General features: G+C 45.3%; 1 protein-coding gene across 2 annotated transcripts in view; it reads left to right on the top strand.

Moving 5' to 3' along the window:
* DPYSL2 (dihydropyrimidinase like 2) overlaps positions 1–23,757 on the top strand; it is a 366,898-nt gene that overhangs the window by 263,067 nt on the left and 80,074 nt on the right. For both annotated transcript variants that reach the window (XM_086943522.1, XM_086943523.1), the window contains exons 5-6: positions 12,439–12,500; positions 12,962–13,042. In XM_086943522.1, the coding sequence (XP_086799648.1) occupies positions 12,439–12,500; positions 12,962–13,042 (143 nt within the window). The remainder of the gene's footprint in view (positions 1–12,438; positions 12,501–12,961; positions 13,043–23,757) is intronic.

Raw genomic sequence — 23,757 nt, 5'->3', positions numbered from 1 at the left:
CTTCTATGGGCCTTTTGGCCACTGCGGCTTCTCCCATTCAGCAAGGCCCTATTACATCTATATTGACTCCACCTACTACTACTGTTGCAGATATCCACACAGTCCCCTGCTCGGTGGATCTTTCTGCAACTCAATCTTTATCCGACTCCCTCTCATCAGTGGACTTAGAAACTACCCCTAACTTAGAGCTTTGTCAAACGCTGGAAATATCTCTAGATAAGCACCTTCGTGGGGTTAGGGAGGGTGCCGTTCCAAAACGGGGGAACGGTAAGCTACACTGTAACCTAGTTAGATCTGAGGCTCCTCTGGAGTCAAGGCGGGGCCAGTCTTCCCAGTCTGCCCAACTTAGCATTAATACATCAAATGCCAATAATCCCCCAATGATTAACATTAATAGGGAGAATCTAATTGACAATCCTTCCAGGATCTCCCAGCCCGAGGGCCTTTGTACAGTCTGTAACACCACCCCATTTCTATTATCCACCATTAGGGAACTCCTCATTGAGCATCTAAAACCCCTGGAATCTAGTTTGAGGCATCTTGAAAAACAGATAGCATCACTATCTATTAAACCACCCACCCAGATCAGTGTAGATCATATAAAACAGGGGAAGGGGAAATCCAAACTTTTAACAAAAGCTCCACAAGCGGCCCAACCGGGTCCTGGCAGTAAACCGACAGTAGCGGCTAATCCATCTTTCATACAACCTAAACACACAGATTCATCAGCACCTCACCAGATTAACTCTGATGTAGGTGTGCCCTCGACTGGATCGACTACTGGCCCGCCCCAGATCCCTCCGGGTTCTGTGAAAAGCACTAACCAACCCGCTAACAAAAAACAGACACCTTTACATTCCAAAACGTTGGAAATAAAATCTTCGGAGATAGCAAAAAGGGGAGTGCGCCCAAGGCGCCCCGTACACCTTCCACCTGAGGCATCCCCTTACACGGTCATTCTTACCGGAGTCCCCGAACTTTCTGAAGGCACCAACGAATCTTCTTGGTCTCTCAAAAATAAAGTTTTGCAGTGGCTAAGCTTAAATAGACCATTACAGCCCCGTCATTCCAGCAGAATTACCACAGTACGCAGAGTAACTTGGATAGGGGAGGAACGAAAATCAATACAGGGCGATTGCATTATAGTAAACTGTGATGATCCAACCACAGTCAACTATATTTGCTCTTGGCCAACACTGGAAAAAAAGGGTGGAATCGATGCCCATCATCTTTCCTTTTTCTACCCTCCAGTGAATACCCATCAATACTTCCCCACCGCAAATTGGCAACAACCCTTTGAAGGGCACTGGAACCAGGTGGCTTACAGCTATAGAAACAGGAACAGAGACTGGCAGTCACAGGATTGGCAGTCGCAGTTCTGGCTTCCTGGAAGGCCCCATTTCCCCATGGAGGGTTGGCAGGGCTTCCCAACCAGAAACCGCTATGACTGCCTGGAAATGGTAGACTGACCGCTAGCAACTGCAACGAGTATGATCCAGGTCCCTAAAACTCCTGATGCTCTCACTAGCCCCGGCCTAAAACCAAGCCTGTCTAAACGCCAATCCCCTATACAATTAACACCGTCCATCTCAATAATTAATGAAATTGTACCTTTGATGGAATCTTCTCATGCTAACACAAAAATAATGACGGGCAACCCACCCGGAGGCTCCTATTGGAGCTAATGTTGCAAATCTCCACCAGTTTAAAAATACTGATAAAAAGACATTCGGGTCTGTGACCTCAACAGAGCGTTTGCTTATGGGATCTCCAGATCTTCTATTATCTGAAACTCTACCATCGCAGCCACATGACCATCCTCACAGCGTAGATCTGAGCTTTTCAATCCTGTATTAGAACGTTGCAGGTTTGCGAGCTAAAACGTCGTTGCAACCGTGGCTTGACACTGTTACTGAACATCAGATAGTCTGCCTTCAGGAAACTTGGTCAATTATTCCACATCATTTAGTTGGTTATAAAACATTTCATATTCCAGCCATTCAAGGAGTCGTGGGTAGACCAAAGGGTGGTTTGGCTGTTTATGTCGCCAATACTCTGTCTCCCACAACTATACGCAAGTTCAAAGAAGACCCGAGCTATCAAATACTGCAAATAAATTTTAAAAAAAATAGTACTTTTATTCTGGTCAATTACTACAATAACTCTGAAACAACGGATTGTATAAAATTGCTTAGTGAAATTACCAGTTTTTTAGAATCCTTGCAAAACGATTTACACCCCACCACAGTATATGTGATCTGGAGCGGTGATTTTAATCTTTCACTATGTACAAATTACAAAAATGGAAACTGTGGCCTGTTGGATGAACACGGTAGTCCATTGTCACATTTTGTACATTCTACCTGCGGTAACAAATTAAATGAGTCCCTTTTTTCATTAGAGCTTGAGTTTGTAAATGATCTAGTAGAAGCTCCAATAGACTTTTCTCCAACGTTCCACGGCAGGGGGTCTTCAACTACTATTGATTATATTATGACCTCACAGAGCCAGAAGGGTCAAGTTGCCAATTTCTATACAGGGACAGATGTGAGCAGTGACCACTTTCCCATTAGCGTAACAGTTGTCCCTAAAAATGTTACTTTGCATTCTACAATCACTAGCCAACTAACACAAAGCTCTCTAATCATGAACAAGGTTAACGGCTACACAGTTAAATGGGCTAAGGTAGATCCAGTCGTAATCACTGAGCGGGTCCTTGAAAAAGCTAGACCATGGGTTCTTGACTGTCTGTCTATTGATTCCTCTCCTCAAACAATCATGGCCAGCTTCCAGAAAGTCCTGAAGGTTATCAGAGAGGAGTTTACTGGCAAACTTAGGAACAAAAAATCTAATTCTGAGAGATGGTTTAATGTAAACTGTCGTAAGGCTCTTTCGAACCTAAAGGCTGCCCTCCGCAGACCCCTGAGGGACATTTCGGAAATTTCCAGCCTAAGGAAACTCTATAATGCAGTCAGAGTGGAATGCAGGAGAGAAATCAAGAAAAACCTCTGGGCGCAGCTACATGTCAGTTGCCAAAATAAAGACAGCGCTCTCTTCTGGCAAGTTATCAGATCCCCCTTTCTGGCCGACACTTCGAAGGGACAGCATCTAGATGTTGCTGTTACAGCAGATGAATGGGTCTCTCATTTTTCTAAAATCTTTGGAACCCTCCAACCAGACCCTTCTGGGGATGAACAGAGTAGTGGCAACATGTCGGGGAGGAATAGCTACCCGATCAACATAACCTTTAATCATGCAGAGGTTGCTAAAGCTCTTAAGGCGTCTAAACTCGGAAAGGCTCCCGGGCCTGATGGTGTTCCGCTGGACTTTTTTCTACACAACTTTGAACTCTGGTCACCACTTCTCACCCAGGTCCTGGCTGCAGCAACATCAACTGGGCTGATAGAGTCATGGTCAACGTCTATTTTGCTCCCTATCTTTAAAAAGGGCGATCGAAATGACCCTGCCTGCTACAGGCCTATATCCCTTCTGGACTCCATGGGCAAAGTTGCGGGCCGGGTGGTACTGGATCGATTACAAACTTGGGCCCAGACCAACAACATCATGACCGACTTGCAATATGGCTTCCAGAAGGGTCTCGGAACTGTGGAGCAGGCTTTGAATCTTGCCCTCCTGATTGGGAAGTATGCTGCAGCCAAAGGAGGTAACATTTTTCTTGTGTATGTTGATCTTAGTGCAGCATTTGACTGTGTCCTGCACTCCAAACTCTGGGCTATTCTTAGCGATCTTGAGGTGGACCCAGCCCTTATAGTCTTCCTCCGAGAACTCTACTCTGACGCGACGGCACGTGTGAGATCTGGAGTCAATGGCGAGCTCTCTCCGTCTTTTTCCATCCGAAAAGGGGTAAGACAGGGATGTGTACTGGCTCCCTTCTTGTTCAATCTTTACACCAATGGACTCGAGTTGGCCATGCTAGAAGGGAGCCAGGATTTACCCCAGATCAATCATCGCCCTATACCAACGCTGCTTTACGCAGATGACTCGGTCATTATTGCCAGAACACTCAATCAACTACAAAAGCAACTTAATAAGTATTGCTCCTTTATGGGCTCTCTCTGCCTCAAAATCAACATAAAAAAGACGTTCACTATGCACATCGGCCCTAAGGTCAAGAACCCTAAAGCAATCTTTGTGGAAAATTCAAGGCTGGAAAAAACCTCTGCCTACCCATACTTAGGGATCCTGGTGGACGATTCCTTAAGCTGGCGGCAGGCCATGGCCAGCAGAAAACTTCTCTTCCAGCGAGCAACAACGGCCTTGGTCTCTTTTTCTAGGAAACTTGGCAAACCTGCTCCCACAGAACTTCTCAAAATCTATTACGCAAAATGCCATAGTGTGGCCACCTATGGCGCGGGTGTTTGGGGTTACGGCCCAATAGATCCAATTCAAACAGTAGAGAATGGGTTTGTCAAATACTTGCTGGCTCTCCCACAAAGTGCCCCGATCTATGCTTCCCACAATGAGCTTGGTATGGATTACATTACTGATAACATACGCTCTCAACCAATTCTTTTATGGCAACGCATATGGACAAAACCAGAGTGTCACCTAACACGTTCCCTGATTATGGACTGTATGGCTCTAACGAACTGGCGAAGGATTCCCTGGTTAGCTTACGTGGGGAATTTTTTTTAGAGACCTTGGTCGTAGCTCCTACTTCGACGATCCACCAAGTGTGGAGGACATCTCGAGAAAAGAGTTAAAGAAAATAAGCATGGATTATCTGAGAGAACTTCACAGCTCAATTGAGATTGTAAAACCTTCCAATTCTCAAATCCGAGCAATTCAACTTGACAAAGGTATCCAACCCTATCTATCGTATTACTTGTCTAACCACGAAAAATATCTCCTGACAAGATTCTGTTTTAACACTTTTTTTTCGTCTGATCTCCTTTCCCCAAATACAGAACTGGTCGAGCGACATTATGAACTGTCCATGTGACGGAGTATCGACCCAATCAACAATTCATATTACTTTTTTCTGTACATACTATAAAATACCACGAAACTTCCACTCCTCCGTTCACTTGGTTATAGGTCATGTCATCCAGCATTTCTCTCCCTACAGCTCTTGGACTCAATGTATTCCGCAAAATGCATAGCTACCTTTTTAAAAGCAACCATTAAGATACGCCAAGTTCTTGATTGTTAATATTTTCTTTTCGATGACTGTGTAATCACTTTCACTTTTATAACCTTTTATTTTTTTACTGTTTTTAAACTTGTACTTTTTATGGTTGCAAACAAGTGGTAACCGAATAAAAGATTATGAAATGAACTTTGATTCATTTCAGTAAAAAAATATTATATGCTCATAACATCCAACAAGGTGCATGCTCTTGAGGCTTTCTTCTGAAGGAGTGCATTTTGGTCTGCAAGATCAGAGAAAACTGTTACTTGGGCTTTTTTTTCTTTCTATCTGCTGTAAAATTTCCCCATGCATAGAGACTGCTAGGAATTGGGATATAGAAATAGGTTAAAGTTACCTTCATTGTATCCAGTTAAACTTAGTGCAAGCTTTGCACCATTCTCAACATCCTCTCTATCCCTCTGCTAACACACAGATGTACTCCCTTTAGAAGCAAAAACGCCGGCAAGGGTGTTTAACTGCTTATGGCAATGGGCTGTAACACCATGTATGCACCTAATGCAAGTCCTTCTGAGCATCCACTATGGCAGAATTTGGAAATATCCCTCTGCATTCTTTAAACACTTAATGAAAAACTGCCACCACTTGAGAGCTCCCGGATTTGTCTGTTCAAATGAGAAGGCAAAGAGAATACTGAACCGGCATCTTAACGCTCTTTTCAAACAAGCAACTAAAACAACACAAACAGAACCTCAATCTAAGATACATTAATGCATGGTAGTCAGCCAAATATACTGTTAAAATCATTGGCATCGTTACAGCTAAAGATTATGATATCTTTTAATCTCAAAAAGCCGGCTTATAGCTGTTGTAGTCTTCGATACCAAAGAGGGTTCCTCAAATAGTCTGAAGGGGCTACTCCTTCCCCTTGGAGACTACCCCTTCCTCCTTTCCACCTTCTTACGATTGCATGGCGGAGGATTATTAGGCACTTCTCTGCCAGGAAGTATTGGATCTATTGGCCAAGAGCTATAGAGAGGGTCCCTGTGCCAGAAGTGGGTTATGGTTGTTATTCCCACTACTTTTGGTACCCAAGAAGCACAGAGGCCTGCACCCTATCTTAGACCTTCGGGCCCTCAACTTATTCCTCCAGAAGGAGAAGTTCAAAATGTCACCCTAGCACTCGTCTCAGAAGATAAGATGGTGGCGTTTGACTTACTGGACACTTATTTTCTTATGTACATCTTGCTGGCCCACAGACGTTACCTTCGGTTAACGGTGGGCCACAAGCATTTTCAGCTCACTGTCTTCTCTTTTAGCCGTACCAGTGCCCTTTGAGTGTTCACAAAGGTGATGGTGGTGGTCGCAGCTCATCTGTACAGATCAGCGGCCTCAGTCTTTCCCTGTCTTGACGATTGGCTGTTGAAGGTGGACTCGCCCCAGGCAATCGCCTCTCATCTCCAGACTATGGCGAACTTCCTGTATTCGCTTGGGTTCACCATCAACGTGCCGAAGTCACACCTGACTCCCTTGCAGACACTCCCTTTCATCGGGGCAGTTCTGGACACAGTGCAGTTTTGAGCCTACCCTCCCGAGATTTTCGGGCTATGATACCAATGTTTCAGGATCTATCACGGATTTCGGTGAGAATGACTGAGGCTGCTGGGCCTCATGGCCTCCTGCATCCTGCTGCTGGATCATGCCAGATGTCATATGCAGGCTTCTCAGTGGGACCTGAAGTTCCATTTGGCACAGCATCAGGGGAAATCTTTCCGACTATGCCCAGATGTCTGAGGGAACTGCTCACCAACTGCGGTGATGGCTAACAAACCAAGATTGGGTCAGAGGCACATCCTTCTCACCTCCCCAACCAGATCTAACACTGGTGACAAATGTGTCACTTCTGGGATGGGACAGCCACCTGGGAGAGGTGGAGATCAGAGGCGTCTGGTCTCAGGCGTAGTACAGCCTCCATATAATCCTTTTGGAGCTCCGGGCGATCAGACTGCCACTGAAAGCATTGCTTCCCCCTCTCAGGGGCAAAGTGGTGCAGGTGTTCACAGCAACACCACCGCCATGTGGTACTACAACACACAGGGCGGGACCCTTGACACAGGGTCGTGGACCCTGTGTCAAGAGGCTCTCTACCTCTGGACATAGCTGAACATCAGGACATAACACTAGTGGTTCAAATCCTTGCAGGATCCCTGAACTCCAGGGCGAATGAACTCAGCCTTCGGTGCCTAGTCTATCTCAAATGGTGTCTCCATCCGGAGGAGGCACAAAGTCTTTCAGTGGTGGGGAGAGCCTTGGTTAGATCTGTTCGCCTCCGTAGAAAACGCGCAATGTCAGCAGTTTTGCGCGTTGGAGTTTCCAAGGTGGTGCTCACTTGGCAACGCTTTGCCCAGAGTGCTCAAGAAGATAAAGTGCGACCGGGTTTAAGTCATTCTTGTAGCTCTGGACTGGGTATGAAGAATCTGCCACCCGACCTTCTGAGCATGGCCATCGATCCTCCGATCAGCCTGTTCCTTCGGGAGGGTCTTCTGTCGCAGCAGCAAACAGTTCTTCACCCAAACCTGTCCAGTCTCCACCTCCTCGCGTGGAGATTGAGCAGAGGCAGTTGAAGGCTTTCGACCTTCTGCCCAAAGTCTGTGATATTATCTTGGCAGCCAGGAGTCCCTCCAGTTAAACAGTGTATGCCTGTAGATGGAACAGATTTGTGGCATGGTGCACAGCAGAGGCCGTTGACCCCATCTCTGCTCCTCTATCTGCGGTCCTTTTATTTATTTATTTATTTATTTATTTTTGACATTTTTAAAGACCACTGTTACCCGAAGGTGTCCTGGCGCTGAGTGATTACTAGTGCAAATGAACTGGTGCTCCGATTAGTGTGTAAAGGGCCATGTTTTAAGGGCTTTCCTGAATGAAAGCAAATCAGGAAGCTGTCTAAGGCTCAGTGGCAGCGTATTCCAGGTCTTCGCCGCTCCCAGGGAGAAGCTCCTGCCTCCCCACCAGGCTTTTCTTACTCTTGGGACTACTACCAGCTCCTGTTCTGCTGACCTTAATGCTCTTACAGGCTTGTACCATTGGAAGAGCGTCATCATGCATTGAGGGCCTAGGCCATGCAGAGCCTTAAAAAATTATACAGAGTGTTTTAAAAATTATTCTTTTACGCACAGGTAACCAATGTAACTTCACCAGGTCTTGCGCTGCCGAGGCAAACTTGGGTGTGCCCGTAATCAGACGAGCTGCTGGATTCTGCAGAATTTGAAGTTTATTTAACAGCCCCTGTTGGGCGTTAATGAGAGTAGGGAGCATATAATACATTTCACAAGAATTGATCCAAAGCAATTATTTTGATCCACAGAGTTTTATTCACTGTGGGATCCAGTGGAATTAATACACTTAGCAAAACAAATAGTCAACTGTATTTAAGGTCATACAGTGCCCCAGGAAGGAGAAGGAAGTGATAGTGAAAAGGTAGGGGAGTGGTGGGATTATGTGACAGTAAAATCAACAGTTCAAAACATTTTTCATGCTATAAATCATATAGCAATCCGTGCCATAACCGTATGGCGACATTATTTGTAAACAGGCATACAACACATAGTACAAAGTATATGAAAATTTTCGCATATGTGGTTGCCGCAAATGAAAAAAATCGGCTGCCCGCGTACGGAGCTCTGAGAACTAACACCAACGACCTAACTGTGGATTAACTCCCCGTGCTATTTTCCTGACTGAATACCGATCATTGACATATTGCCGTTTTTCGATGCTGACTCAGAACCTGCCTATGCTTTAAGTAACCACAAGACCACATTGGGAACTACGGACCATGTGGTCCCCTGCCCCTTCCCTGGTCCTGATGAAGACCCCGCAGCAAGGTTAAATCTTCCTGCAGTCTCAGAGGGTCGAAACGTCGATGGTTTTTTTCATTTGCGGCAACCACATATGCGAAAATTTTCATATACTTTGTACTATGTGTTGTATGCCTGTTTACAAATAATGTCGCCATACGGTTATGGCACTGATTGCTATATGATTTATAGCATGAAAAATGTTTTGAACTGTTGATTTTACTGTCACATAATCCCACCACTCCCCTACCTTTTCACTATCACTTCCTTCTCCTTCCTGGGGCACTGTATGACCTTAAATACAGTTGACTATTTGTTTTGCTAAGTGTATTAATTCCACTGGATCCCACCGTGAATAAAACTCTGTGGATCAAAATAATTGCTTTGGATCAATTCTTGTGAAATTTATTATATGCTCCCTACTCTCATTGGGACCCCTTCCTCTTAACACTTATCGAACCCAGGTCCCAGTGACTCTATTGGGTAACCCCCTCGTATACTAACCTGTTGGGCGTTAAGCAGAAAGCTGTTACAATAATCTAGACGGGACATCATCAGAACAGTGACCACTGTCTTCCTGTGTTCATCCGCCAGAAATGGTAGAACTTTCCAAATGGTTTTCAACACATAGTGGGTGGCTGAGGACAGTGCATTGATATGTGGCCTGAGGGACAGTGATTCATCCATCACAATGCCCAGGTTTTTAACCTTTGAAACCGGGGAGTGAAGAGCCCCCATTTCCTCTGGCCACCAACGAGGGGACCAGAAGTTATCTCTGGACCTAAACAGCAACACTTCGATTTTTGTTGAGTTGAGCTTAAGGCAGTTTGCTGCCATCCAGATGCCGATCTCCCTCATGCAGCCTCTAAACCTATCTGCCGTGCTCTCCAGTTCTCCCGGTAGCAGCGACACCACAATCTGCGTGTCGTCAGCGTAGGATGTGAGATTAAAACCAAAGGATCTGATGGGCGAGGGTGGAAACATACACGTTAAAAAGAGTCGGGCTCAGGGAAGACCCCTGTGGGACTCCACAAGGGAGCACAAATGGGTCTGATTCGAAGTCCCCTAGGTTGACTGTCTGAGTCCTACTGGTTAAAAAGGCCTGCAAGATTTTAAGTGCCTTTCCTTGGAATATATTTTACTTGGTCCAGCGGGGATCTTCTTTGGGCACTCTTAAAGGATCCCTTGCAGCCATTTCTGCTTTTCCTCATCTGCCAGATTAGCCTTCTTTATTCAAATCTCCTATCGTTAAAAGATTCTTTAAGGGCCTTACTCATCTATTTCCTCCATCTCCTTTTGTAATGCCCCAATGGGACTTAAATCTGGTTCTCACCTTTCTTATGTGTGCTCCCTTCGAACCTCTTCACAACGGTCTCCTCCGGTTGCTAACTCTGAAAACTGACTTTCTTGCTGCCATACCTTCTGCTTGCAGGGTGAGCGAGCTGCAGGCTAAATCTTCTAAACCCCCTTTTCTATCTGTCTGTCCGTATAAAGTGGTGCTTTGGACCAAGCCTTCATTCCTACCTGAGGTTGTCACGCCTTTTCATGCGGGACAATCTATCACTCTGCCCATCTTGTATCCACCCCTGCATCCTTCCAAGGAAGAGGAGAGACTCTACCGTCTAGACCCAAAATGTGCATTGTCTTTTTATCTTGATCGGCTAAAAGACTTCCGGGTGGATGATCCACTCTTCATTGGCTATGTGGGTGCCAAGAAATGTCAGGCTGTTTGGAAACTGATCATCTCCTGATGGGTTGTCCTTAGCATAAAATATGCTATGTTGAAGAAGGACCCTCCTCTAGAGTTGCGTGCTCATTCCACCAAAGCAACGGGGGCAACCACAGCATTAACACGTGGAGTTCCAGTCCTTGACATCTGTCAGGCAGCAACGTGGGCATCCTTGTACATATTTACCAGACACTACTTCCCAGACAGCCAAGTCTGGAGGGATGGGTACTTTACCCGTTCGGTCCTTCAGGAGCTTCTGGTATGATCTTGGTTCGCAGACCCTCCTCCGGGAATGGTATGGCTGGGGTATCTATTCTAAGGTAAGGAATCTACAACTAACAGTCTCTATCAGGTAACGATGTATCTGATTGAGACATATTATTGTTGTAGGTTCCTTACCGCGCCACACATCCTCCCCACTCAGTGAACTTATTAAAGAGCCTTAGTTTTGACACACCAGTGGTCCAGATCCAGACTGACATCTGGGGGAAATTCTAAGGTAAGGAATCTATAACTAACATATGTCTCTACCATCATTACCGAAGGTAAGTAACTTGTTCTTCACACCTAATGCATTTCTCATGACCTCACCATTGATATTACATGCTGAATTTGCAAATGTCATAAATAATCTTACAGATGAGACTACACATCTGAATCCCCTTAGAAATATGAATGAGATGACCGAATGCACTATTATTTATTGATATGAGTACACCTTATCATTTAATGATGATGTGCTTCAGTATGGCCTTGCTGGTATAAATATTGTGAGGTCTTAAGCACTGCATTTGGTATGCAAGTTATTGTTTGCACGACTGTTATGTGAACTATGAATTGTGAAGGTAACCATAATTTGTGTATTTCAGTGGTTTTTAGATTTTGTTTTGTAACTATACCATCTAAGTGAATTTCAGAGTTTTATTTGTGTTAATCCTACATCATGCTGTTATAATCAAAGTTTACCATAGCCTCACTATAGTTGTTGTTTTTTAAAATGATGTACTAGAACAAACTTATTTTAAATTATTCCTGTCCTCGCTGTGCAAGGCCTTTGTTCGTGTGTAGTGGGGGTTGGTCTCATGGCATAGCGTTCAGCCCAGCCATGTTCCCAACCTGCCAGGGGGGGGGGCAACACTGAAGGTTTGCTGTAGTTTGTTGCCCCAACCTGTATTTGGCCACCAATCCCCCTGCTCACAGTTGAAAGCCTGCACAGCAGGCCAACCCATCATGTTAAGGGCAGAAGACCATGCGCCGCTAGTGTTCTGTCAAAGGGCCTGCGGTAAATCCCTCTACATATGGCGCAAGGCCCGGCTTATGGCTAGACTTGCTCCCAACCCTCCGTGGGCTACCATCCACCACTATGCACTGCCTTCAAGCCTGGGCAGACTCCTTTTGAGAGGGGTTCTGAACCCTTTAAGGCTTTTGGGTCCTTGTTGGAACCCAGTCCTGAGTCCGCAAAGTCATCAAGAGTAACGTACACCAGGGTTCATAAGTTTTGCCATGTGGTTCACAAACCACCCTGCTTGACATTTTCTATTAAAAAGTCCTAATAGTTTCTGACCCCCCTTTATTTTCCAACGAAAAGTTGTGATTGAAGTCCCATGCATACCTTTTGATTTGTCTGTTTCCAGTTGTGTTTGTGTATTCTGAAATATTGGCATGTAATTCTTTGCTCTTTTGTTTGTCACCAACCCAGATTTTACTCTATATTTTCTTTGTATTCTCTATTCTCCCAGGTGTCAACTCTTTCTTGGTGTATATGGCCTTCAAAGACAACTTTCAACTCACTGATAGCCAGGTAGGAGCACTTGCATTGCCATGGGCGAGGATAGATGTTAGCTAAAGAGTGGGATAGCAGTTATAAGCAGTCTTCAGGAAAGTAAATTAGAGATTTCTTTTCATCTGATCCAGTGCTTAGCACGAACCTGGTTTACACCTTATAAGAACCTGGTTTATACTTAATAAATAGCATGTTCAAACATTTCTTCATGACAAGTTTAGCTTTTATTTATTATGACTATAGGCAACAAGTACTCTAGCAATCTTACTGTTATTAGAGTTAAGATCCTGTGTAGTCTTCTGTGGTATGAGCTACCAGAGTGAAACGAATAATGAGTTCTTAGACATCCTTATAGTTGGAGCCTATATTGGTTTGCTACGGAGGTGTAGGGTGGGGAAGTTTCGAAAAGGGAGCTTTGTGAGTTGGTAATAGTTTGAGGGCTTATACATAGAGGGAATAAATCCTGTTTTGTTTTTCAGATATATGAGGTGCTGAGCGTAATACGAGACATGGGAGCTATTGCACAAGTGCATGCTGAGAACGGGGACATCATTGCTGAGGTAAGTTATGGCTGTCTGCTAGTAAAACTGTGGGCAATGCTATAACACACACTCTTGGAAAGGTTGAATAGATATATTTTTAGCTGTAGCAAAAAAATTATATATGGTTATTGAATATTGTCAGAGAAAGTAATTTTTGACAATGTGACCACTATATACTAGTTTTCAAAAATAGAAGGAAACAAATGCTGTGTATCATCCAGTTTTCTAATGACAACAAGACCAAATGATTGAGATCATAGGCGAAGGGCAAGTAATATAACACTTTAAAGTAATCCACGAAAATCATGCACTGATAATAAATAATCATAAAATTACTTTGTGGGAAGATGATTTTAAATTCTTTCCCCTTCCTTTGGGGTTGATGTGTTCTCCCCTCTGCTCCATCCTCACCACCCAAAGTTCTTTCTTTTGCTCCTTGACAATTTGTCTGTGCTACTATTGTTATTATCTACACATTGCTGCTCTGTGCCCCTCCCCCACATTCAGCCTGTGTTCTGCCATCTTCCCCATTTTGTATTCTCTATCCTCCTCTTTTCAAGTTGGACGCCTCACATTTGTGGCCATCTCTCACCACTGATGTCCTTTATGCTCCATATATAATCATCAAGTACTCTGGGGCCAAGGCTACCTATTTTGCCTGACCCCACTGTTTTCTTAACTGTAATTAAATTTACATTGTGTCTAGAGAAGGGGTAGAAAAAGCCTTGCCATAAACTTTTGTTTATAATCGTTTAAGGCTCTCACCCACAATTAGGTGGCATGCTTTTTCATGAGGCCCCCTGCATTGTTGAAGGGTGTACCAATACAGGCTGCAACCCCTAATTGTCCCTACTTAAAAGCTTATGATATTACAGAGCATTTTTTAAACAAAAGGGAAACAATGGGGGAATAATACTACCAACTAGTTGCCGAATGCGTTATTCTTGTCGCAAGTTGGTAGAGATAAAAAAACTAAATGCAGGTGAGTAGTTGCACAAACATAGACCTGTTTCAGCCTGCAATAAAATGCCCTGGAGTAGGACCAAAACCCCCTTCTGCAAATATCTTTGTCTCCCGGCTACCTGCTTCAATGGTGGTGTCTAAGATTAGTGACTGCATTCTGAAAAAACATAATAAATAAACTCATAGTATTCTGTACCAGCATAGTCCTTTGGTGGGGTAAACCATCCTCCATCCAATGGAACGTTATCTAAATACAGCATATATCCTATTGAGTGGGGTTGAAAGGGAGCTGCCAAGCTTCAATAAGCCAATAACTTGTCTGGTTGTCAAAGTAGAATGCCACATCACCCTTAGTTCTTCTCTGGCCTCCTCATTGTGGGTCTGATGATACCCAGTTGTCACTCTGTATCTGGCCGCTGATGCCTTCTTTGATATTCTCTATCACATTTCGTTGTCTCCATTGTACCCATCCCTATTTCCTGCTGATAGGCTAACAGTGTTTCTACAGCAGTTTTACAATGAGTAGGTCTCTTGGTGCTAATGAATGGGAACATTGACATATCTGTTATTTTGCTGCCTCTATTGAACTTAAATTATGTTTGAGAATAGCCAGCTTTTGAGTTCCGAAAGTGAATATGAGCATTGTTCCTCTTAGGTGTACAGGGGGCAGTGTTTCACAGTTGGTCCCTTCTGAAGTCTTTTTTTTTTTTATTATTATTTTTATTAAACAGTTGCTCATTCTACAGTGCAGAACAGAATGAATACAGTTAGCAATTTTCTCTTGTTCAGCATTGAATCAAGTACCCTGTATGGAAACAGGTCTGAAGCATAGATTACCTAGAGCGCTTTTAGGGAGATCTGATAATGCAGGTTAGATTACCAACAACAGTCTGGATAATGGTATATCACAACAGACCCTCTATCATACAGTCGCAACATTGATGCCCCGGAATTCTTGCCGGCTCCCCACACCTTTTCCCACTTTGTTTGGCATCCCTTGCTTTTATATATCACTTCTTCCGCCCTCTGACTCCAGTCCAGGTCCGCTTCCCAATCATCGACCCTTTGGGGGGTAGGGGTGGGCGGGTGGACTCTCTTCCCCCCCACTACCTTGCAATATTTTGTTTTGCCACTACTGCTGCCAATTTTAACCAAATCACCGTATAACAAGGACAACTCTCGTCCCCCTGTACTGCTAGTAGGAGCCTTTTGGGCATCGAGTCGCACCTGCTGAAATATCACCTGGCACATCTCCCTCGTCACTCCCTTTCAGAAATTGTGGATCACCGGTCATTCCCACAGGATATTTAAAAAGGTGCTGTCTTGGGTACAGTCCCCTAGTGATGTTCTGACCTTCCCGATCTTCTTCAGGGTGGTGCACGAGTAATACACCCTGTGGAGTATGTTAAGCTGGATTAATCTAAATCTGGCTTGGATAGCTAGTTCCCTTGGGCCCTGAAGAACTTTAATCCATTCTTTAAGTCAGCCCAGATCCTCAGTCCAGGCATTGTGCAGGCTTCCTATCAGGGCAGGGGAATTTTTATCAATTTTCGATAAATCGTGGAAACTCCTTTGTCTGGTAATGGGCTCTGTGAGCAGGCAATCCTCCAGGGGGGAGGCGTCCGGAAGGTCCACCCCTTCCAAATGTGGCCCTGCAACCTATGCCCTAGCTTACGATAGAGAAACTTTTCAGTGTCCACCAATTCATACTCCTGGTGGAGGATCTCAAAGCGCACAAAGGATTTCTCCCTCCATATGTCACCCAAGTTTTCTATACCTTTTGTCGCCCATCAGGAGAAACCCGTGAGGGAGGCCACCTCTCGGAGTAAGTCATTATGCCACAGCGGGATTAATGCAGTGAGTCTGCCCTTCTAACCCAAATAGTTACTCGCCTTTCTCCAGGTCTTGGCCATCAGCCCACTGTGTAGGCAATTTCTTTTTCAGCTTTTTACAGTAGAGTACTGGTTCTCTGTTGCCGCTCCTCATGGCGGCCCTATCAAGATAGTAAGCCGGTTCCCCTCTATTTGAGAATATCCATTCATTAACCACTAACTAGTAGTTGAGAGGCCCAGTAGTACTTTCTGACATCTGGGAGTGTAAGTCCCCATCGTAGACCCCTCTGAAGTTTGCCATGGCCAATACGTTGTGTTCCCCCGATCCAGTTGAGTAACCGCAGTTTGTGGTCTGTATGGCTAAAAAACTCCACCAGAATTAGGTACGGTGCATTTTGGAGCACATATAGGAGCTATGGAAAAGTCATAATTTTATTAAGTGTCACTCTGCCTGGTAAGGTCAGCGGCAGGGTACGCCAATGTGCCACATCGACTCTGAGCCTCTCCAACTGAGGCATTAGGTTCCTCTGTCTAAATGGTTGTTGATCACGGGTCACATAGATGCACAGGTATCGAAAGCCCTCGGTTACTACTGGTGCCATGCACCGAGGTGGAAGCTGCGGCATAGCTTCAGACAAGAGGAAAATGACTGATTTGGCATAATTGATTCGATAACTGGAGTAGCTACCAAAGAGATCGAAAATATTAAAAATTCTAGCAGTGGAGAAGTACGGTATCATGGCATATAGTAAGACATCATAACAATACAGGGAGATATGTTCCTCCCAACCTCCAGCTGCTCTGATTCCCCAGATCAAAGTATATTGACGGATGCAAGACGCCAAGAGTTAAAGTGCCAAGGCAAAAATCAAGGGCGAGAGTATATAACCACTATTGTGACTTTGCACTGGTCTTCCAAGAGGCAACCAGCGGTTTGCAACGCCTAAAAACCTCTCAAGCATAGGTTTGACTACTTTGTCCATTAGCCCCTTAAATAATTTAATGGGCAAGCCGTTGGGACCCAAGACTTTCCCAGATTGTAAGTCTCGGATGGCGTTAGCTAGTTCTTCTTCAGATAAGTCTTCCGCTAATGCCTCCACGTCCTCGCCCGTTGGGGACTGTAGCGGGAGGTCCTGTAGGAGCTGCTCACGTTCTGCACCACTGAGGAGGTGTGGCGCAGCGGGGAGGAGGTGTGGGGCAGCGGCCAGGGGGACTGACGCCCGACGCTGGGGATCACGGTTCGATCCCGGGCACCAGCGTCAGGGGTCTGCCCAGCACCATGTGACTCTGGGCAATAGCTCGCTTAGTCTTCCCAACGGCCCCCAGCGCCGGTATGCCTGTGGGTAGCTGTGCGCTTTACAAATACTGGATTTACATTTTTTTTTACTTCTGACACTCTGGGTGTACAGGTCCTCATAGTAAGACGTGAAGGTATTTGCCATCGTCTTGCTAGTGGTCGGAAGGATTCCCTCTCTATTCAGGACACCCACCACTCAGGAGCTATCTCTACATCTTTTCGAAACAGGCCAAGACTTTGTTTGCCTTTTCACCTATATTGTACAGGTGACGTTCTGTTGCCGATGCATGGGTTTACGCCACATTTTTGGGTTCGGGCACTCCAGTCCTGCTGGCGCAGGAGTAGTTATGTCTTTCTCTATGGCCTCTCATTCGGCTCGAGCTACATTCTTACCTTCTGTTTGAGCCTGGGCTTGACCGTCTTGAAGGCCTCCCAGAGGGTGCAGGGGGAAGTCCACTGACCCTCCATTTTCTTGTAAGTACAGTTCTGTTGCTGTATTCAACTTCTGTTTAATCTCTCTATCCCACAAGAACCACGGGTTAAGTCTAGGAAACGTGGAAGTATCGTATGTCGGTCCCCCAACCCGAACCCCCACCGGGGAATGATCTGAAATCCCACTTGCGCAGTGAGTCGCCGCTCTAAAAGACCCCAACTCTACTATGACGTAGGAGATCATGTTCTAAGCACGAAAACAAACCGTGTGCAGTCGAATAGTATGTGTATTGTTTAAGGTGACAAGCCTATGGCAGACACAAAGGCAGGCAGAACATCTTAATCTGATCGTGTATGTGCTGTGCTCAGTCTGTTGCTTTCAGGGCTCATAACAACATTCATATGTCCTCCCAGCAGCAGGAGGATACCCACAGACATTTCAAGAAACAAGGCACTGATTTTATTAAAGACTGTTGCATGCAGTCTTGGTGGGTCATAAAGGGAGCAAAGGTTTAAGGTGTCACCTTCCCAGGGGCCTGAGAAGGGCATGTAGCAGTCCAAATCGTCTCACCACGTCTGGGTTGGGGTAAGCACGAACGTAGTTTTTACCAGTATACCAACCCCCCTCGAATCTGAGGTATAGCCAGCATGTGGCAAAAACCTATAGCCAAAGCGGTCCAGAGCATTATAATAATTGCCTCAGAGGTGCGTTTCCCGTAGGCGATTATCAGGGGAATGTCGCTTCAAGTACTGCAATACTAGGGTGTGTTTAATTTTGTTCCCCATCCCATTAACATTTCATGTCCATGCATGAACGTCTCTGCACTTAGGTCCTGCCTTTAGCTTGAGTATGTTGTGTATTTGTGTTCAATGTAGGGTATACCAAATTATTCACTCTCACTCCCCCATTCACATACTGCATTGATGACCAAACAATTCAAATAGCCAAAGTAAACCAAACAATACCCCCAACTCTCCCATTCCTGCAACCCTGCATAGTGAGTTGTAAACCCCCCAGCTCCCCAACATGCAGAGTGCCGGTTGCCCCAACATTGACATTTAACTGTGATGGAGCCCTGAGGCTGCCAGCGTGAACCAATAGCGGATTGACACAACATATCACACAATCTCCTGTTCTGAGGCACCATAGGTGCTTGTATTTCCCCATGAACTTTCAAAGTGAGGCATTACCCTATAGATCAAGTATAGCCCTCATCAGCCAGGCACCAGGCCAAGCCATGCAACCGCACCATTCGGTACCTGCCACTCTCACCCAGCCCCAGAGACCTGAATAGTATTACTAATGTTGTAGATCAGTGTTTGGCATGAGTCAGTTTCCTGAAGACAAATTTGCAGATCCCAGGCTGTCTGCATCGCTCAGCAGGCTTGCCTCTTAAGCTCTGTCATTGGGAGGGTCCTGCAGTACCTTCTCCATCGTGCTGTGGTCCAACCCTTCAACCAATCTCAGGCTTCCTCAGGAGTCATAAAATGCAATGTATTTTCATCTGAGACAACTCTGAGTTTAGCCGGCTAGTGCATCATGTATTTAATGTTACATTCTCAGTGTGCTCTCTTGACTGACTGAAAGCTTCAGCGTGATTGTTGCACCTTGAGGGTGAAGTCTGTAAAAAGTGTATGATTGAGTTCTTGAAATGTAGAACTTAATTAGTCTGAGCCACCTGGAGATCGCATCTCATTCTCTATAGTTGAATACCCTGGCTAGAATCGTGCGTGGGGGGCCCAATTGTGGCAGGATGCCCAGCGCTCTATGTGCCTTTTTGACTGTGTAGTAGTTGGACAGTCTTATGTGGCAGAGAGTCTTAAGGACGAGGTCTTCCAGAAAAAGATCTGTACATTGTCCCTCTGCTTCCTCGGGAACCCCCACCACACGGATATTGTTGTGCCTGGTGTGATCCTTTTGGTCCTCCAGGTAGGACGTAATAGTGACATTTTGCTTGGTGAGTGCAGCCACTTGCCCTTCTAGATGTTTGGTTTTGGAGATTAGGCCTCGCATTTGCGTTTCGGCCGTCAAGACCTTCTTTTCAATGTTGCGGACATCTGTGCACAGTAAGTTGACATCTAACATGACTGCATCTAATTTGGGTACTAGTGTGCCCCGCAGGCCCTCTATGGCCGCCATGATTTCCCTCAGGGAGGGCTTCTGGGCTGGGGTCACCCCCGATCCACGTCTGCAACTGCAGCACCCCCGGGCCCCCAGATGTGGAGATTTTGACGGTGAATTTGTGAATCTGGTTGGTTTGTGACAGCTAAGGGCCCTTGTTCCTCATCATGTCCCCAGGGGGCTCGATGGACCACTGCACCAAGCAAGGGGTTCCAGCCCATTTCAAGAAGATTCCACACAGGTCGCAGTCCCCCAGGCCAGGTAGTCCACACAATGTTCAGGGGGGCCCTCAGCAGGTGCCACTCCAGTAAAGGACATGGGGCACAGTCACAGGTTATGGCCGGAGCGTCCGCTCCTTACCTCCGCGACGGTGGCGAAGTGTCTCTCTCATGCAGGGCTTTTCAGGCCATGCTGCTTCTCTGTCCCTTTAGGCTCTCTCAGGGCCCCTATGGTGGGTTGAGGCCACTGGACCAAGGCTCAGCCACTGTTGAGGCTCCAGGTGTTCTGGGCCTCCGCCACAGCCTTCTCACTGGCTCACACTCTGTAGCCACCACACCAGGAGGGAAAATCGCGCCAGCATCACACCTTTGGGCCAGCCCATCTTAGAGGGTTGCCATGATGCGCAAGCCCCACACCTCCTCAAATCTTCGGCCCTTCGTGTGCTTCACCACCTCTCCAGCGCACTGGAGCACTTCAAGTTGCAGCCAATTCAGCTCAGACCTCAATCAAGCATATTTAACCCAGCACTGATTGGATGATGACCGATATAATGGGTAATAATCACTGAAACTATCGGAGTCCATTGTGTGTGCGACCATCTTGGTGGATGGCCACCCACGCCCCTTCTGAAGTCTTGCTTACTGCTTAAGGTCTCCTTTCACAAAAGTCAATGCTTTTAATAAAGACTTTTTAAACAGGCTGGGCTGTTGATAGTTCTGGAATTCTTTCCTAAGTTACATTGTAGGATTCTGAGAAGGGCGCTGGCTTACGTCTACCGCACCTGGAAGGATACTGGTTGGCACAACAGCTGGCCTACTCTGTGTACTGATTGCCTGCTTCCAGATCCATACCTTCAAGGTTGTTGCTGGAGCATCATATACGGCATACCTTGCCATTTACTACATATTGAGACCTTTGGTTATGCCTCTCTTCAACCTGCTCATTCAGCCTTCCCAGTACACATGGCATAGGACTCCTAGGCTGGTGCAAATGCTGAGCTGTGTTCACTCTAAAGCCCCAATTCGGCGCAATATGGATATCATGGTCTGTGGGGAGGAAATTCACTTTTTCACTTGGATTACTCCAGTATTCACCACATTGAAGACCTGGTCTCTAACGTCTCCATCTAATCATTCCCCGACTTGAGACAGGAATTTGTGATTCCATTCTCCCAACTATGAAGATACAATCAATTGTCCCACCCCCTATCAAATGTCCTGGGGAAGACTCAGATTGACCTCCCCAACTAGCCCATTCATCAATTTATCCACACTTTGAAAAACGTTTGCGGGATTATTGCAGGACTGTTTGCCACATTGCTGGACTCCTGCTTTTTCTCTCCCACACCCATAGCACTGCGTTCCTGGTCAGAAACTCGCCTTTACATGCAATTGTTGGATGATGACTGGTGTACTCTACTGGCAGACTATAATAAAGGATTACGGCAACCTTGCAATAAATCTTGCTTTTTAAGATTCTCCACTGTTGGCACTGGTCACCAGCAAGGTTACACAATGCCCATCTTAGTGTGGATTCATGGTTTTGGAGTTGTGGCCTACCCAACTGCGATATAGTTCATATTTTATGGAAATGTGACTGACTGAGAGCCTTCTGGTCGCAAGTCTGGGACCATATGAGGAAAGATCTCTAGATAGACAGGCCTTTGACTTGCTGGCTGGTGCAACTCCCCTCTGCAACTCACATGTTGATAATGACTCCCCACTGCCCTAGGGGTGGCCAAAATGACAATTCTGCGACTCTGAAAATCAACTCTAAATCCCACATTACACACATGGTAGGACAACATGTATGACATGGCATGCTTTGAGAGCTTTATTTATAATCTTAATTACAAATTGCAGATATTTGAAGAGGTTTGAGGCTCTTTTCGTAAAGATTGCAGAGCCAAACACATCCATACGCTTAAGGTATCTTCTATGTCCCTTGCCCTGCTACATTTTTCATGAGGGCCCCTATGTTCCTTTTTCAGGCCCCTTCCTCTTGAGGCCCCCCGGACTTCGTTCCCTATTATTTTTTGCTTTTGTTAATGGAGGTTCCTTGGCTTTTATCCTGTAGGGACGGGATATTGTGACTTGGCCTGGAATGTGCTTGGGATAGAAGGCCATTCTATTTTGCTTCCACTTGTGTAGGTGCTCTCCTACCCCTCCCCATTGAGGGACCTGATTTCCTTTTCCATTTCACCTCTTGATTGCTGTCTTCTTCTATTACTTCATTTAAGTTAAGTAGTATCTGTTAACTACTTGCCCATTTCCTGTGTCTGTTCTTGGAGATTTATACTCCGCTGTTCGTGGTATTTCTCTTAATTATTTGCGGGTCTTACATGGAGACCTGGTCTACAGTTATATTATGGGTTTGCATTCTACGCTGTTGGTTTCCTTGCCCTGTGTGACGATTTTACTTATTTTTTTAATGTACCACTCTTGTTACTGTAATGGAAAAAACCCCAATAAGATTTTAGGAGGATTGGTGAATAACAAGGACACAGTAAACTGGATTTTCTCACTTCGAACACTTCAGTGAGCACCAGCAGGAAGAGGCACATTTAAACATATGCACACCAAAAAGGAAACTTGGCTGTGGCATTCTGTATGTCCTGCAGGTCTTGGGTAGAGAAATTAGGCTTGCAAGTAAATTCCTTTGCTATGATCAAGTTTTGAAAACTAATCAGGTAGTGGAAACAGGAATGCTCAGAACAGTTGAATTTTAGTGAAGAAGAAAAAGTTAAAGCCGATTCCGCCAGTGGAGTTACTTAGGGTGCCACCAACTTTAATGTTTATTTTTGCTCACTGCTATTATAGAAGTGGAGTAGCCAAAGGCATATCGGTCTTGGCCTGGCTCCAAATAATGCGAAGTGCACCATTCTTCATCCTAGTTGGGATACATATTGTGTCACACTGTTTAGTCTATCACGTTTCAATTACACAAACTTTCATGTTGTAGGCTTTGCGTTAAGTCATGCTCTTTCAGTAGAATGAAAGATTGTTTAAGCTACTGGGCCAGTCCTCTAGATATCTTTACCCGCCATGTGATTTATCTGTGGTACTCCACCAATAATATGTCACACATATGTATTCTAGAGATATGCTGTGATATTTTCCATTACTGAAGTATGCTAACCATTTGTCCAGAATATGTTCAAGGGAGCACATCTGCTGACTCCCAGATTTGTGCCTTCTAACTGCTGTTAATTATTGTTATAATTAGTTTGCAGTTTGTTGCCCTCAGAGAATGGTGGTTATTGCTTTATACATCTGCTACTGTTCCATTTTCAGGTGGGGATTTGATTGACATTAATCCAGTGGTAGCTGAAAAGAAAACCGAGCAGGGAGGCAAAGTGGCATCGGGCACACCAAAGACAATGCAACAAAATGTCATTGAGAAATGATGGCAAGATGTGGGAGCAAAGTGGAGCAGGGAGGCAGGATGAGTGATACCATGAGTTGGAAGACACCTGCCAAGAGGCGGGGCATTAAAAAAAGATGTATGGGGAAAAAAGAACAGTGGTTGTCCCCTGTTTACCTGGTAGTGAGAACATCTTTTAGAAAACCCGAAATTGATGAGATTGCAAGGTTTTAATTCGGAAAACACAGAAGCTGCTTAAGGGAGAAGGTCACCTATAAAAAGTTTAAGTGTGACCCATGGTATGACGTCTTCATGTGTGCGTGGTGGTAACTTGCAAGCTGCCCTAACATGGAAGCCCTCCATAGTAGGATTGAACATATTATCTAAAGCTATAGCTACTATAGAGGAAGACTGTAAATCAATTATCCTGCCTGAAAGTAACAACTTTGGCTCTGGGGGTATTTGCTCTGCTGAATTTCAGAGCTCTTTTAATCAATTCTGATTG

This window comes from Lissotriton vulgaris, chromosome 11, assembly GCF_964263255.1.
Source record: "Lissotriton vulgaris chromosome 11, aLisVul1.2, whole genome shotgun sequence".
Lineage (NCBI taxonomy): Eukaryota > Metazoa > Chordata > Amphibia > Caudata > Salamandridae > Lissotriton > Lissotriton vulgaris.
The sequence above is the reverse complement of the archived record's forward strand: the minus strand, read 5'-3'. Positions and strand labels throughout refer to the sequence as shown.